Source organism: Plecotus auritus (assembly GCF_963455305.1).
Source record: "Plecotus auritus genome assembly, chromosome: 6".
In the NCBI taxonomy this organism is placed as follows: domain Eukaryota; kingdom Metazoa; phylum Chordata; class Mammalia; order Chiroptera; family Vespertilionidae; genus Plecotus; species Plecotus auritus.
The window spans coordinates 94,385,908-94,403,148 of NC_137773.1; the positions used below are offsets into that span (position 1 = coordinate 94,385,908).

The 17,241-nt window shown below is 38.1% G+C and overlaps 2 protein-coding genes across 2 annotated transcripts in view; both read left to right on the forward strand.

The window, feature by feature from the left end:
• The window catches only part of LOC308250603 (uncharacterized protein), a gene marked incomplete at both ends in the record, with an annotated part of 32,486 nt that extends 22,769 nt beyond the window's left edge, over positions 1-9,717 (forward strand). Inside the window, 2 exons of the mRNA XM_080673288.1 lie at positions 6,323-7,305; positions 9,692-9,717. Of these exons, the coding sequence (XP_080529414.1) occupies positions 6,323-7,305; positions 9,692-9,717 (1,009 nt within the window). The remainder of the gene's footprint in view (positions 1-6,322; positions 7,306-9,691) is intronic.
• LOC308251761 (olfactory receptor 7A10-like) overlaps positions 1-17,241 on the forward strand; it is a gene marked incomplete at both ends in the record, with an annotated part of 299,707 nt that overhangs the window by 125,288 nt on the left and 157,178 nt on the right. The window lies entirely within an intron of this gene.

Below are 17,241 nucleotides of genomic sequence, written 5' to 3' on the forward strand. Positions count from 1 at the left end.
GCATTTTCTCAGACCATAATGGCATAATATTAGACTATAATAAAAACATTACTAAAAATTCAAACGCCTGGAAGCTGAAAAGCATGCTATTAAACAATGATTGGGTAATCAATGAGATCAAAGAAGAAATTAAAAACATCCTGGAGACTAATGACAATAAAAACACAACAATGCAAATCCTATGGGACACAATGAAAGCAGTCCTGAGAGGGAAGTTTATAGCTCTACTGGCCTACCTCAAAAAACAAGAAAAAATTGTAATAAATCATCTAACTCAACAACTCAAAAAATTAGAAAGGGAGCAACAAAAAAAGCCCACAGTGAGAGAAGGAAGAAAATAGTAAAAATCAGAGCAGAAATGAATGACATAGAGACGAAAAAAACAATACAAAAGATCAACAAAACCAAGAGCTGGTTCTTTGAAAGAATAAAAAGATTGATGAACCTCTAGCCAGCCTCACCAAGAAGCAAAGAGAGAGGACCCAAATAAACAAAATCAGAAATGAAAGAGGTGAAATAACAACAGACCCCACAAAAAGACAAAGGATTGTTAAAAAATACTATGAATAACTTTATTCTAACAAAGTACACAACCTGGAGGAAATGGACACATTCCTAGAAAAATACAACCTTCCAAAACTCACTCAGGAAGATTCTAAAAATCTCAATAGGCTGATAACAATGGAAGAAATTGAAGCAGTCATCAAAAAGCTCCCAGCAAACAAAAGCCCGGGGCCAGATGGCTTCACAGGGGAGTTTTACCAAACATTCAAGGAAGAACTAAAACTTATCCTCCTCAGACTATTCCAGAAAATTCAAGAGGAAGGAACACTTCCAAGCTCCTTCTATGAAGCCAGCATCACCCTAATAGCAAAAGCAGATAAAGATAACACAATGAAAGAGAATTACAGGCCAATATCCCTCATGAACATAGATGCCAAAATCCTCAAGAAAATTCTAGCAAATCGAATCCAGCAGTACATCAGAAAGATCATACACCATGACAAAGTAGGATTTATCCCGGGGATGCAAGGATGGTACAATATTCACAAATCAATAAACGTGATACATCACATAAACAAATTGAGAGATAAAAACCACATAGTCACATCAATTGGTGCAGAAAAAGCATTTGACAAAATCCAACACCCTTTCTTGATAAAAACTCTCAGCAAGGTGGGAATAGAAGGATCATACCTGAACATAGTAAAAGCCATATATGAGAAACCCACAGCCAACGTCATACTCAATGGGCAAAATCTAAAACCATTTCCACTAAGAACAGGAACAAGACAAGGATGCCCACTCTCACCACTCCTGTTCAATATAGTGCTGGAAGTATTAGCCATTGTGATTAGACAAAAGAAGAAATAAAAGGCATCCAAATTGGAAAAGAAGAAGTAAAACTGTCCTTATTCGCAGATGACATGATACTGTACATAGAAAACCCTAAAGACTCCATCAAAAAATTACTAGACTTAATAAATGAATTCGGCAATGTAGCAGGATACAAAATTAATGCCAAGAAATCTATGGCATTTCTATACACCAATAATGAACTTACAGAAAGAGAGACTAAAAAAGCAATCCCATTTACCATCGCACCAAAAAAATTAAGATACCTAGGAATAAACTTAACTAAGGAGGTAAAAGACCTATACGTGGAAAACTACATGACACTGAAAAAAGAGATAGAGGAAGACATAAACAGATGGAAGAACATACCATGTTCATGGATTGGTAGAATCAACATCATCAAAATGTCCATACTACCCAAAGCAATCTATAGATTCAATGTACTTCCCATTAAAATACCAGCGGCATATGTCACAGACCTAGAACGAACTTTCCAAAAATTTATCTGGAATAAAAAAAGACCCTGAATAGTTGCAGCAATCCTGAGAAAGAATAACAAAGTAGGTGGGATCTCAATACCAGATATCAAGCGGTATTACAAAGCCACTGTTCTTAAAACAGCCTGGCACTGGCACAAGAACAGACATATAGATCAATGGAATAGAATAGAGAACCCAGAAATTGACCCAAATCACTATGCTTAATTAATATTTGACAAAAGAGGCAGGAACATACAATGGAGTCAAGACAGTCTCTTCAACAAATGGTGTTGGGAAAATTGAGCAGATACATGCAAAAAAATGTAACTAGACCACCAACTTACAGCATAGGAAAAAAAACCCTCAAAATGGATAAAGGACTTAAACATAAGACGGGAAACCATAAAAATACTAGAGGAATCCACAGGCAGAGAAATCTCAGACATATGCTGAATCAATTTCTTCACTGATACCGCTCCTAGGGCAATGGAAACTAAAGAGAAAATAAACAAATGGGACTACATCAAAATAAAAAGCTTCTGCACAGCAAAAGAAACCATCAACAAAACAACAAGAAAGCCCACTGTATGGGAGAACATATTTACAAATGTTATCACTGATAAAGGTTTAATCTCCAACATTTATAGGGAATTGATACAACTCAATAAAAGGAAGATAAATGATCCAATAAAAAAATGGGCAATGGACCTAAATAGAATCTTTTAGAAAGAAGACAGAAGGAAGGCCAAGAGACATATGAAAACATGCTCAAAGTCACTAACTATCGGAGAGATGCAAATCAAAACGACAATGCAGTACCAGCTCACACCTGTCAGAATGGCTACCATCAACAAATCAACAAATGACAAGTGCTGGTGAGGATATGGAGAAAAAGGAACCTTCGTTCACTGCTGGTGGGAATGCAGACTGGTGCAGCCACTGTGGAGAACAGTATGGAGTTTCCTCAAAAAACCGAAAATGGAAATCCCATTTGACCCAGTGATCCCACTTCTAGGAGTATATCCCAAGAAACTAGAAACACGAATCAGAAAGGATATATGCACCCCTATGTTCATAGCAGCACAATTCACCATAGCTAAGATTTGGAAACAGCCTAAGTGCCCATCAGCAGATGAGTGGTTTAAAAAACTGTGGTACATCTGCACAATGGAATACTACGCTGCGGTAAAAAAGAAGTTTTTACCATTTGCAACAACATGGATGGAGATGGAGAGCATTATGTTAAGTGAAATAAGCCAGGCAGAGAAAGATAAATATCACATGATCTTACTCATTTGTGGAATATAATGAACGGCATAGACTGATAAACAAGAACAGATCCAGAGACTGAGAAACGTCGATCAGCTAACCCACCCCTTGTTGAAAACCCCTAGCTAGAACATGAGAACTAGAAAAAAATTAATGGAGGTCCAATAATAGTTCATTCCTTACTCAGTCTATCATTTTGGCCAGATCACTTCACCTTTCTGAGCAACAATTCTCAAATGTAGAATGAGGTTTGTAATAGTATGGGTTTTAACAAATGGAGTTTTGTAGAAATTAAAAGAGATCATCTATATAAGACTCTAAGCTTGGTTTATAGTGCACAAAACTATGAAGTATATCATATATTAACCAACATTTTGTAAATGAAGTGCTAAATGACAGTTCTTAACTTGTGTTGCATGAACAAAACTCCAAAGCCCAAGGTTACTGTACCCATGGTTTTATAGCAAAGGAAGACTCTTCTATCCCTTGTTGAAGAGGGTAATAACAATTTCCTAGAGATATCAGTTGTTCCTTGCCACAAGTCATTACTTTGGAGGTCCATGAGACCTAGCCTGGATAGGCTATTCAATCTTAGATGTAGAGAAAACATTAACCCAAGGTTTAGATAAGATGCAAGGATATTAAAACTCTGGAAGGCAGGTGAGTTTACAGAGAAGGAGTAATCAAAACTGGATTTGCCTGACTTCTAATTTGGCCTCTTGGGAGGAGAAATAGCAGGAATAATTTCCTCTGTGCCACACCAGTGTCTCTCAGGGAAGTAATGTGCTCAGAGGAGGAGGTAACAATGGAAACAGTGCCTAATGAGCAGACATGGGGAGCTGTATATACCTCCTCTACTGCAGTCCCTCAGGGTGGCCGTTCTTGAGCTGGACAGGACATGGTTGTTGCTTTTGGTTTCCTATGTCTGGCGCTGGAACTGATGCTTTCCTCCTTCCTGTTCTTCTGTCTGGGGACAGAGCTTCAGTCTCCACCATCAACCATCCAGAATTCATATTTGCACACAGAGACCTCCTTCTCAGAAACCCCACCCACGTGAGTCAGAAGGCCCATTAGGTACTTCACAAAATGTTCAGTGATATTGGAAATGGGGAGCTTTTACCTGAGGTCACCAGAGAGGCAAACCAATCTAGAATCAAGCCAAAAAATTGTCATGTTTGTTTGGTAGGTAGACTCATTACTTGTAATGAATTTATTTAACTTTTTTTTTTTTTTTAAAAAAAGAAGTGTCTTTTGGACTCAAATATGTTGTTACAGTTAAGTGATGGCAAAGGAAGTTCAATTGAATGAGAACTAATAGGGAATGGGGCTATAAAGGGGTTTCAGTAAAATTAGAACATATCTGAGTTTTGCAGTGAAGAGGAGCTGTAAAATAGAGAATTAAGTTTGAAGGCCTGTGCAGTGAACTGAGGGCATTTCTTTCAGTGTTTAAGATGGAATGTATGTGAGCATGCTCCGTTTTTATTAGAAATACTCAGACCAAAGGGGACAAATATTATTTTGCAACACTTCTTGAGACATAAAATTCACAATACTATTTCACATGTTGGCTCTTCATATGAAAATTTTTATTTAATATGCAAAAAGAGTATGTTGATTAGCTTTAAAATTATTCTGTTACCTAGAGATAGGGAAGCAATAGAGACATTGGAGGGTTGATGAAAAAATTAGGCCTCAGCTCATGACCAGTAATAACCACTCATTTACTAATAGGAAGGAACAATGCTAAGCTTTTTATATATAGTAATGAAACCTGTCAACCACCTCCAGACAAAGGAAATTTCTACTATTTGAGTGAGTATGTTAAAATCTAGAATGATTCAGTTGGCTCTCCACGGACAAACAGCTAATATATGGTAGATCTGAGATTCAAAAGCAGTTTTCTTATTCCAACAGTTTTGCATTTGATATCCTTTAGAAAGTCTTTAATCATTTCACCATTAAATATCTACTGCTATTGTTATGTGTTGCACATTTCTGTTATAAATTGTGCATTTCTTCCCTTGGCTCATTTTTCTAGTGGGATGTTAAATCGCTAAGGCATCTTCACATTGCAAGATGTCATTCCTTTCTCCTGAGAATTCATTGTTTTTTGCTGCTTTAGTAATTATTCTGGGCATAATGGGGACATAGTAACTGAAATATGAATGCTGCCAGAACCGAGGAAGCTTGCTCCTCATCACAAATTCTGAAGAGCCACCTAAGCATTTCATTTATTTATTTTAAATCTTTATTGTTGAAAGTATTACATAGGTCCTTCTTTTTCCCCCATTCACCTCTTCCCACCCCAGGCCCTCACCACCCCACTGTCTGTACCTACAGGTTATGCATATATGCATACAAATTCATTGGTTGATCTCTTCCCACCCACCTTCCCCTGTTTTCCCTCTGAGGTTCAACAGTCTATTCATGCTTCCGTGACTCTGGGTCTATTTTTGATCATCAGTTTATTTGGTTCATTACATTCCATATGTGATCTCATGTGACATTTATCTTTCCCTGACTGGCTTATTTCACTCAGCATAATAAAAAATAGCACCCTCACCCACTCTTTCTTATAACTATTGTTTTTCTTCACAGCACCTTTCTCAATCTGACATGACTTGTTTTATTGTATACATGCTTTCATCATCATTATATTCTGGGATTTGTTTCCCAGTATCCTATACGCTCTGTCTAGTTACGGTCAGTACTCAACATATATTCCTAAAGTACATCAAAGCAATTTTCATTAAAACGGTGCATTACATGACCTCCTGGGAAAAAGCTCTATGTGGGATTGAAACTCTTAATGAAAGATGTCAGGGGAGATCCATAAAGATGAACAGATCCATTCAAAATACATATATTGATTCTTGCCTGGCCAGTTTTTCACAGTGGTTAAAGCATCAGCACACTTAAGGGTCTCAAGTTCAATTCCTGGTCAAGAGCACACACTTTGGTTGCAGGCTGGATTCCTTAATCGGGCCCTGTATGGGAGACATCAATGAATGTGTCTCTCTCATATAAATGTTCTCTCTGTCTCTCTCCCCCAACTTCCTCCCTCCCTCTCTCTCTAAAACAATCAATGAGAAAACATCCTCAGATGATTTTTTTGAAATGTATATTAATTCGTGATGACAAAATACATACGGTAGTATTTCAATGGTTACTAACACTGTTTTGTGCAAAAATTAATCAAATAGTATTTTTGTTGTTAGTCATCATCTCCACCACATGGTACAAGGCAATGATACCTCAATTTCAGAATTTATTCTCTTGGGAGTTTCGGAGGAACCAGAACTGCAGCCCCTCATATTTGGGCTTTTCCTCTCTATGTACCTGATCACTGTGTTGGGAAACCTGCCCATCATCCTGGCCGTCAGCTCAGACTCCCACCTCCACATGCCCATGTACTTCTTCCTCTCCAACCTGTCCTTGGTAGACATCTGTTTCACCTCCACCACCGTCCCAAAGATGCTGTGGAACATCCAGACACAGAACAAAGGCATCACCTATGAAGGCTGCATCACACAGATGTATTTTTTTGTACTCTTTGCAGTGTTGGACGAATTGCTCCTGACTGTGATGGCCTATGACAAGTATGTGGCCATTTGCCACCCCCTGCACTACACAGTCATCATGAACCCCCGGCTCTGTGGACTGCTGGTTCTGGTGTCCTGGATCATGAGTGCCCTGTATGCCTTGTTACAAAGCTTAATGGTGTCAGGACTATCCTTCTGTGCATACTTGGAAATCCCTCACTTTTTCTGTGAACTCAATCAGATGGTCCAACTTGCCTGCTCTGACACCTTTCTTAATAACATGGTGATGTATTTTGGAGTTGTGTTGCTGGGTGGTGGTCCTCTTGTTGGTATCCTTTACTCTTACTCTAAGATAGTGTCCTCCATATGTGCAATCCCATCAGCTGAGGGGAAGTATAAGGCATTTTCTACCTGTGCTTCTCACCTGTCAGTTGTCTCCTTATTTTATTGTGCGAGCCTAGGAGTGTACCTCAGCTCTGCTGCTACCCAAAGCTCACACTCAAGTGCAACAGCCTCAGTGATGTATGCCGTGGTCACACCCATGCTGAACCCTTTCATTTACAGTCTGAAGAACAAAGACATAAAGGAGGCTCTGAAAAGATTTGTTGGGTTGACAGGCATAAAATGGCCAATTGTCCTAGAGATGAGGAAGTGCCATGGTTGCGGGGATCAAAGTCTTGGAGTCAGAAATTGTTATTCTTTCGTTAGCATGTGGTTGTACAACTTGCTTTTTAATTTTCTTTCTGGAATTTCTATTTGTTATTTTCCACTTCTGTATACAATTTAAGTAAACACTTTAAATATGTTTTTATTGATTTTAGAGGGAAAAGAAGGGAGAGGGATAGAGAGACAGAAAAATTAATGAGAGAGAAATATCAACTGGCTGCCTCCTGCATGCTCCCTATTGTCGGTCTAGCCCACAACCCTGAACCAGGAATCAAAATGGTGACCTCTTGGTTCATGGGTGGATGATCAACCACTGAGCCACATCAGCCGGGCATAAGTAACCACTTTATTAAGCTTTCTGCTCTGTTTAGGAACTGTTTTCCCCTGTGCCTTTGTTCCTACTTTTGCAGTTTTCCCAACCTTACTCAGAAATACTTAGACATTCCAGTTTATTTCATGGGCAACAGTGATTTTTTTAGACACAGATAACAGCATGATATTTACCAGAAGGAAGGAGGTGGGTGTACTAGAAGGTAAAGGGCGCCAAATATATGGTGACAAAGATGAGTTGACAGTGGGTGGTAGTTACACAATATAATATACAGAACATGTATCATAGAAATATACATTAAAATTTATATGGTCTTGTTAACCAATGTCACCTCAAGACATTTAGTTTAAAAAGTGAGTAATTGGTACATCTACACAGTGGAATACTACGCTGCTATAAAAAGGAAGGAGCTCCTACCATTTGCAAGAGCATGGATGGAACTGGAGAACATTATGCTAAGCAAAATAAGTCAGTCAGAGAAAGATAAATATCACATGATCTCACTCATTTGTGGAATATAATGAACAACATAAACTGATGAACAAAAACAGATCCAGAGACAGAGAAGCATCAATCAGACTGTCAAACCTCAGAGGGAAGGTAGGGGAAGGTGGGGATAAGGGGGCAGATCAACCAAAGGACTTGTATGCATGCATATAAGCATAAAAAATGAACACAGACACCAGGAGGGTGTGGGCATGAGTGGAGGGAGGGTAAAGGGGGAGGATCAGGACACATATGCAATACCTTAATCAATAAAGAAAAATTTAAAAAGTGTATAATTTCTTCTCTGATTATATACATAGTTATATGTAATTTTATCTTACTTTATAAATTGACTTGAGACCCAGTGCACAAAATTCTTGCATGGGCAGGGGTGGGGTCCCTTAGCCCCGCCTGCACCCTCTCCAATCTGGGACCCCTCGGGGGATGTGTGACTGCCAGTTTAGGCCCAATCCCACCCCTAACTGCCCTCCCCTGCCTGCCTGATCACCCCTAACTTCTTTCCCCTGCCACCCTGATCGCCCCTAACTGCCTCTGCCTTGGCCCCTGCCACTGTGGCTTTGTTCAGAAGGACGTCCAGAAGATGTCCGGTCTACCTAGCATATTACCCTTTTATTAGTATAGACTAGAGGCCCAGTGCATGAAATTCGTGCACGGGTAGGGTCCCTAAGACTGGCCAGTGATCAGGGCCAATCAGGTTTGCCACCTCCCCACCTCCTCCTTCCCTTGCCACCTGCATGCCACTGACACAGCTGGTTGCCCGCCATGTTCCTCGCCACCTCCTCAGTGCACGCCATAGCGAGTAATCAAACTCCCAGTCTCACGGTCAAACTCCTGAGGGGACACTTAGCATATTAGCCTTTTATATAGAGAGATCAATTGTAAGTGGTATTACTCATGTGGAAAAAACTTCATTTGACTACTCAGATCACTTATATGATTTCATTCCAGAAAAATCTTTTTGTTGTTGCTGTTTTTATGTGATTTTTTTCTATTGTTATTATTTTTACTCTTTTTTTGTTTTTTAGTTTACATCCTCCTTTGAGCTTTTTAAAAAATCTTTATTGTTGAGAGTTGTACAGATATCCCTTTTTTATCCCCCCACTGCCCCCCTCCAACTCCAGCAGTTAGTTATCCACAAGAGAGTAACCACCATTATGACTGACAGCTGATTTCTCAACAGAAATTTTGCATTAGGCCTTCACCACTCTATTGTCTTGTCCATAGGTAATGCATATATGCATATGAGATCTTTGGTTAATTTCTTTCCCCCTCCCACTTCCCCCCTCCCTCTGAGATTCATCAGTCTGTTCCATGTTTTCATGCCTCTGGTTCTCTTTTATTCACCAGTTTATTTGTTTATTAGATTTCTTATTCATTTATTTTCATTTCAGATTCAATTGTTGCCACATTTTATTGTTCATATTCTTCTTCTCCTCTTCCTCCTCTTCCTCCTCCCTTCAACATTTCAGATAATACTGGTTTGGTGGTAACAAACTCCTTTAGCTTTTTCTTATCTGTGAAGCTCTTTTTCTGACCTTCAGATCTAAATGACAGCTTGGCAGGCTAGAACGATCTTGATTGTAGATCATTGCTATTCATCATTGAATATTTCTTGCCACTCTCTTCTGGCCTGCAAAATTTCTGTTGAGAAATCAGCTGACAGTCATAATGGTGGTTACTCCCTTGTGGATAACTAACTGCTTTTTTCTTGCTTCTTTTAAAATTCTCTCTTTGTCTTTAACCCTTGGCATTTGCATTATGATATGTCTTGGTGTGGGACTCTGTGGGTTCCTCTTGTTTGGAACTCTGCGCTACCTGGACTTGTAATTCTACATCTTTCACCAGTTAGGGGAATTATTCTGTCATTACTTCTTCAAATAGAATTTCAATAACATTTTTTTATTTTAAGTTTTATGTTTTTTATTTAAATTCTTTATTGTTTAAAGTATTACATAACTCCTCCTTTTCCCCCATTAACCTCTCTCTGGTCACTCCCACTCCCCACAACAAGTCCTCACCCCCCTGCTGTCTGTGTCCAGTAGTTTTGCTCATATACATGCATATAAATCATTTGATTGATCTCTTATTTCCCCCCCGCTTCCCTGCCTTCCCTCTTAGGTTGAACAATCTGTTCAATGCTTCTGGCTCTATTTTTGTTCATCAGTTTATGTTGTTCATTATAGTCCACAAATGAGTGAGATCATGTGATATTTATCTTTTTCCAACTGGCTAATTTCACTTAGCACAATGCTTTCCAGTTCCACCCATGCTGTTGCAAATGGTAAGAGTTCCTTCTTTTTTACAGAAGCTTACTATTCCATTGTATAGATGTACCACAGTTTTATAAGCTACCCCTCTGCTGATTGGCACTTAGGCTGTTTCCAAATTTTAGCTATGGTAAATTGTGCTGCTATGAACATAGGGGTGCATATGTCCTTTCTGATTGGTGTTTCTGATTTCTTGGGATATATTCCTAGAAGTGATATTACTGGGTCAGATGGGAATTCCATTTTTAATTTTTTGAGGAAACTCATACTGTTTTTCACAGTGGCTACACTAATCTGCATTCCCACCAGCAGTGCAAGAGGGTTCCTTTTTCTCCTCATCCTTAACAGCACTTGTTGATTTGTTGATGATAGCCATGCTGACAGGCGTGAGATGGTAGCTCATTGTCGTTTGACTTACATCTCTCGGATTATCAGTGACTTTGAGCATGTTTTCATATGTTTCCTGGCTTTCTGTATGTCCTCTTTTTAAAAGTGTCTATTTAGGTCCTTTGCCCATTTTTTAATTGGATTGTTTATCTTCTTTTGTTAAGTTGTCTGAGTTCCTGTAAATTTTGGAGATTAAACCCTTATCTAAGATAACATTGGCAAATATATTCTCCCATGCAGTGGGCTCTCTTGTTGTTTTGTTGATGGTTTCTTTTGCTGTGCAGAAGCTTTTTATTTTGATGTAGTCCCATTTATTTATTTCTCCTTTGTTTTCATTATCCTAGGAGCGGTATCAGTAAAGATATTGCTATGACATACATCCGATATTTTGTTGCCTATGGATTCTTCTTAAATTTTTATGGTTTCCCATCTTATGTTTAAGTCCTTTATCTATTTTGAGTTTATTTTTGTGTATGGTGTAAATTGGTGGTCTAGTTTCAATTTTTTGCATGCATCTGTACAATTTTCCCAACACCATTTATTGAAGAGACCATCATGACTCCATTGTATGTTTTTGCCTCCTCTGTCAAATATTAATTGAACATAATGGCTTGGGTTGATTTCTGGGTTCTCTGTTCTGTTCCATTGGTCTATATGTCTGTGCTTTTACCAGTACCAGGAAGTTTTGAAAACAGTGCCTTTGTAATATAGTTTGAAATCTGGTGTTGTGATCCCTCTAACTTTTTTTTCTTTCTCAGGATTGCTTTGGCTACTCAGGATCGTTTTTTATTTCAGATGAAATTTTGGAGAGTTTGTTCTAGGTCTGTGAAATATGCAATTGGTATTTTAATGGGGATTGCATTGAATTTATAGATTGCTTTGAGTAGTATGGGCATGTTACAGATATTGATTCTGCCAATCCATGAACATGATATATTCTTCCATTTGTTTATGTCTTCCTCTATCTCTTTATTCAATGTCCTATAGTTTTCCAAGTATAGGTCTTTTACCTCCTTATTTAAATTCACTCCTAGGTATCTTAATTTTTTTGTTGCATAGGTAAATGAGATTGTTGGGTGTTTTTAAATTTCTCTTTCTGTGAGTTCATTATTCGTGTATAAAAAAGCCATAGATTTCTGGGTGGTAATTTTGTATCCTGCTACACTGACAAATTCATTTGAGTCTAGTATTTTTTTTGATGGAGTCTTTAGGGTTTTCTATGTACAGTATCATGTCATCTGTGAATAATGACAGTTATACTTCTTTTCCAATTTGGATGCCTTTTATTTCTTCTTCTTATCTGATTGCTATGGCTAGCACTTCCAATACTATGTCGGACAGGAGTTGTGAAAGTAGGCATCCTTGTTTTGTTCCTATTCTTAGGGGAAAATGGTTTTATTTTTGCCCATTGAGTATGATGTTGGCTGTAGGTTTGTCATATAAGTCTTTTATTATGTTAAGGTATGACCCCTCTATTCCCATTTTCCTGAGAGTTTTATCGAGAAAGGGTGTTGGATTTTGTCAAATGCTTTTCTGCATCAATTGATATGATTATGTGATTTTTTGTCTCTCAGTTTGTTTATGTGAGGTATAACATTTATTGATTTGGGGATATTGTACCATCCTTGCATCCCCAGAATAAATCCCACTTGGTCATGATGTATAATCTTTCTAATATAATGTTGAATATGATTTGCTAAAATTTTCTTGAGGATTTTAGCATCTGTGTTCATCAGGGATATTGGTCTGTAATTCTCTTTCTTTGTAGTATCTTTATCTGGTTTTGGGGTTAGGGTAATGCTGGCTTCATAGAAAGAGCTTGGAAGTGTGCCTTCCCCTTGGATTTTTGGAATAGTCTGAGAAGGAACAATTTTAGTTCTTCCTTGAATGCTTGGTAAAACTCCACTGTGAAGCCATCTGGACCAGGGCTATTGCTTGCTGGAAGTTTTTTGATTACTGCTTCAATTTCATCAGTAGTTACCTGCCTATTCAGGTTTTTTTATACTTCCTGACTGAGATTTGGAAGATTGTGTTTTTTTTTCTAGGAATATGTCCATTTTATCAAGGTTGTTCAGTTTGTTGGAATAGAGTTCTTCTTACTGTTTTTTTTTTTTAATAATCCTTTGTATTTCTGTGGGGTCAGTTGTTACTTCACCTCTTTCATTTCTGATTTTATTTGGGTCCTCTCTGTTTCTTGTTGAGCCTATCTAGAGGTTCATTGATCTTGTTTATTCTTTCAAAGAACTAATTCTTGGTTTCATTGTTCTTTTGTATTGTTTGTGTGTGTATGTGTGTTTTAATCTCTATGTTGTTAACTTTTGCTTTGATCTTTATTATTTCCTTCCTTCTGCTTACCCTGGGCTTTTCATGTTGCTCTCTTTCCAACCCTTTAAGTTGTAGGGTTAGAAAATGTATTATCATTTTTGCTTGTTTTTTTTGAGTAAGGCCTGTAGAGCTATGAACTTCCCTCTCAGGACTGCTTTTACTGTGTCCCATAGATTTTGGATTGTTGTGTTTTCATTGTCACTTGTTACCATGATGCTTTTTATTTCTTCTTTGATCTTTTTGGTAACCAAATCATTGTTTAATCGCATGCTATTTAGCCTCAAAGTGTTTGATTTTTTTTTCATTTTTTAATTGTAGTTGATTTCTAATCCTGTGCCATTGTGATCTGAGAAGATGCTTGATATGATTTCTATCTTCTTGAATTTGAAGAGATTTTACCTGTGCCCCAATATGTGGTCTATCTTTGAAAATGTCCCATGTGCACTTGAGAAGAATGTATATTCTGTAGCTTTGGAGTGAAATGTTCTGAAGACGTCAATTAAGTTCATCTGATCTAGTGAGTCATTTAGGATGGCTGTTTCTTTGCTGATTTTTTGTTCTGAGGACTTATCCAGTGGTGTCAATGGGGTATTAAAGTCCCCTACTATCAATAAAGAAAGAAAAATAAATAAATAAAATTAAGTCCCCTACTGTGATTGTATTGCTGTCGCTCTCATACTTGAATGGGTGTTCCTCTATTGGGTTTATATATGTTTACCAGAGTTATATCCTCTTGTTGAATTGCTCCCTTTGGTATTATGAAGTGGCCCTCCATATCTCTTCTTATGGCCTTCACTTTGAGGTCTATTTTGTCAGATATAACTATTGCTATTCCAGCTTTTTTTTTTCATTTCCATTTCTCTGAAAAAATTTTTCCATCCCTTCACTATCTGTCTGTGTGAGTCCTTTGTTCTGAGGTGGCTTTCCTGTAGACAGCAGATATATGGGTCATGTTTTCTTATTCATTTAGATACACTATATCTTTTGATTGAAGCATTTAATCCATTTACACCTAAGGTTGTTATTGATAGGTACTTCTTTTAGCCATTTTTATTTTTATGCCTGTGTTTCTTCTTCCCTTCCTATTTTTTCTTTTTACAGCAGTCTCTTTAGCATTTCTTGCATTGCTGCCTTGGTGGTAATGAACTCCCTTAGCCGTTTTTTGACTGTGAACCTCTTGATTTCACCTTCAATTTTGAATTATAGATTTGCTGGATATAGTATTCCTAGACTCAGTTCCTTGCTTTGCATCACTTTATATATTTCATTCCGTTCCCACCTGGTCTGATGTGTTTCTGTTGATAAATCAGTTGATATTCTAATGGGAGATCCCTTGTGGGTAACTTTCTGTCTCACTCTGGCAGCCTTTAAGATTCTTACTTTGTTGTTGATGTTTTCCAGTTTAATTATGATGTGTCTTGGTGTCAGTCTTTTTGGATTCATCTTGTTTAGGACGCTGTGTGCTTCTTGGACCTGTGTGTCTTTTATCTTCCCCAAATCAGGGAAAATTGTATGTCAATGTTTCTTCAAACAGGTTTTCTATTCCTTGTTCAGCTTCCTCTCCTTCTGGCTCCCTTATTATGTGGATGTTCTTTCATTTCATGTTGTCTCAAATCTCCCTTAGGCTCTTCTCCTGCTTTTTAAGTGTTTTGGTCTTTTTTCCAGTTGCTGTGCTGCTTGGGTGTTGTTTTTTTTTCTACCTTGTCTTCTAACTCGCTGATGCAGTCTTTAACTTCTGGTTTACTGTTGAAAATTTCCATTGTGTTCTTTATTGTAGCTATGTTATTCTTCATTTCCTCTTGATTCTTCTTTATTTTCTCTTGATTCTTATACATGTTGTTGAATTTGTCTTCCACTCTTTTCAGCATCCTTTTTAACCATTGATCTGAACTTTTTCTCTGAGAAATTTCATTTATTTTCTTTTATGGTGATTCCTCCTTTTCTTTCCTATGGGGGTTGTTTCTTTTCCTCCCCATTTTTGTTGTTCCTTTGTGATTGTTTCCATATATTAGATCAAACTGCTATGCCACCTAGATTTTTTGAGTTTGTCTTACATAGTAGTGTTTTTTGGGACCCAGTGGTGCAATCTCTCAGGTCTTCTGGGCTGTGTAGTTTAGGGATGGACACTACTTGGGATATTTGGGTTCTCCTGGTGTAGCTGGGTCTTGAGTGTTATTGTCCCATTTGTGGATGGAGTCTCCTCTCAGGGTTTCTGGCTATATGGCCTGCTCTCTACTATGTTGACTGAACAGCACAAAATACAAATGACAAGACACAACACAAAGGGAAGAAAACATGAATGTACTCACAACTCAGACAACCCAAAAAAAGTGACCACCAGAGAAAAGAGAATTGGGAGGGAGAGAAAAAAGAGCAAAAATGATATTGAGAAAGGAAAAAAGGGTAAGAGAGAAAAGAAAGAAAAAATATGAGAAAACACCACAAAACAAAGAGATAAACCAAAAAATGCAAACAACACCCAGAAAAAGGGGGAAGGGGGGCAGAATCTGTAGATGCAGAGATTATATATGGAAAGTAAGGTTAAGGAATTGAATGAATAGGAGAAGGACCATTTTTAAGTATACAGGAGTTAGAAAGAGAATGAGTGGATAATAAGAGAAGAAAAAGAAAAATAAATAAATAAATAAATAAATAGATAATAAGATAAAAAATATATATTTTTAAAATTCATCCATTCATTCATCCATTTTTCAAAAAGGAGACTAGAAGAGAGAGCATGTAAGCTTGAGTTTATTGAGTGAAAGTATTTAAACCATTAGGAGAAGAAGAGAACAAGAGGACAGGAAAAACAAGTATAAAAAAATTGACTAGCAAAGAAAGAGAAAGGAGAAGGTTGCATGGACTTGGAGCATGGGAGAGGAAATTAAATAAATGAGTAAGCCAACAGAGACAACAATAATAATAATAACACATCAATAAAGCAGATAAAGAAGATCAATTTTTAACAAGGGGTAAAAGAAAGGAAAGAGAATAACTAAAGTGGGGACAGGAGAAGGGAATACAGGATGAAAGAGGGAGAAGTGAGGAAGAAAAGGCTGTGGGATAAAAGAGGAAAAACTATAAAATAAAATACCAATATAAAAATACAATGAAGAAAAAATACAAGAAAATAAATAAACAAAAAATAAAGAAAAAATGTTTTTTTTTTTCAAGTGTCCTTTGCTTCAGCTGAGTTTTAATACCCCATAGGGGCTGGTTTAAGACCCCATTCTTCTGTTCTGTCTGCCACTTCTCAGTTTCCTGTTAGGTAGTCAGCACTGTGTTGAAGTTCCAAGCAATCTACTGCTCCTCTGTGTCTGTCTCCACAGCCTTGTCTACAAGCAGGTGCGACAAATCTGCCTGTTTTGTCTGTCTGCCTGCTCTCAAGCGTCTGGTTTTGACAGGGCTTAGGTGCTGTATCGCTTTCTGGGACTGAACACCCTTTTTTAACCCAGTCCTTGCGGGCTCTTTAGGGCTATTCAGAGTCTGTTTCCTCTGTACAGCTCCCAGGGTAGGCTGGATGTGGCTGTATGAGCTCTCTTGAGGCTGCTGGGTGGGGCTGGCTCTTCAGGAGAAAAAGGGCTGCTTAGGTTTGGAGAGTCAGGAATGACTCAGTGCCGGATTCCTGGTCACATTTCCCTGACCCACTCTCCTCCACTGCCTCTCCCCAGACTCCACAAATCTGCACCTCCACCTGCACCACAGCCATGGGTGAGTGTTTCTATTTGAAAGGTCTTATGAACTGGGTTTAGCAAATGAAAGCAAAGACAAAACATCAATCAGAACATCAAACCTCAGGGAAGATAGGGGAGGGTGGGGGTAAAAGGGAGAGATCAACCAAAGCTCTTATATGCATGCATGCAAGCCTAATCAATGGACACAGACAACAGGGGGGTGGGGCATGAATGGGAGGTGGGGGGTAATGGGGGAATAAGGACACATATGTAATACCTTAATCAATAAAGAAATTTAAAAAAATAAAAAAAAGACAAAACAGAAGGCAAAAAAACACGCGTCTGAGTGTTTTTCTCCCTTCCATCCCTCCAGCACCATGCGGGTCGGGCAGTTCTTCAGGCTGTCTTTCTGGGCTCAGCCTCTTGGGGCTGTGAACT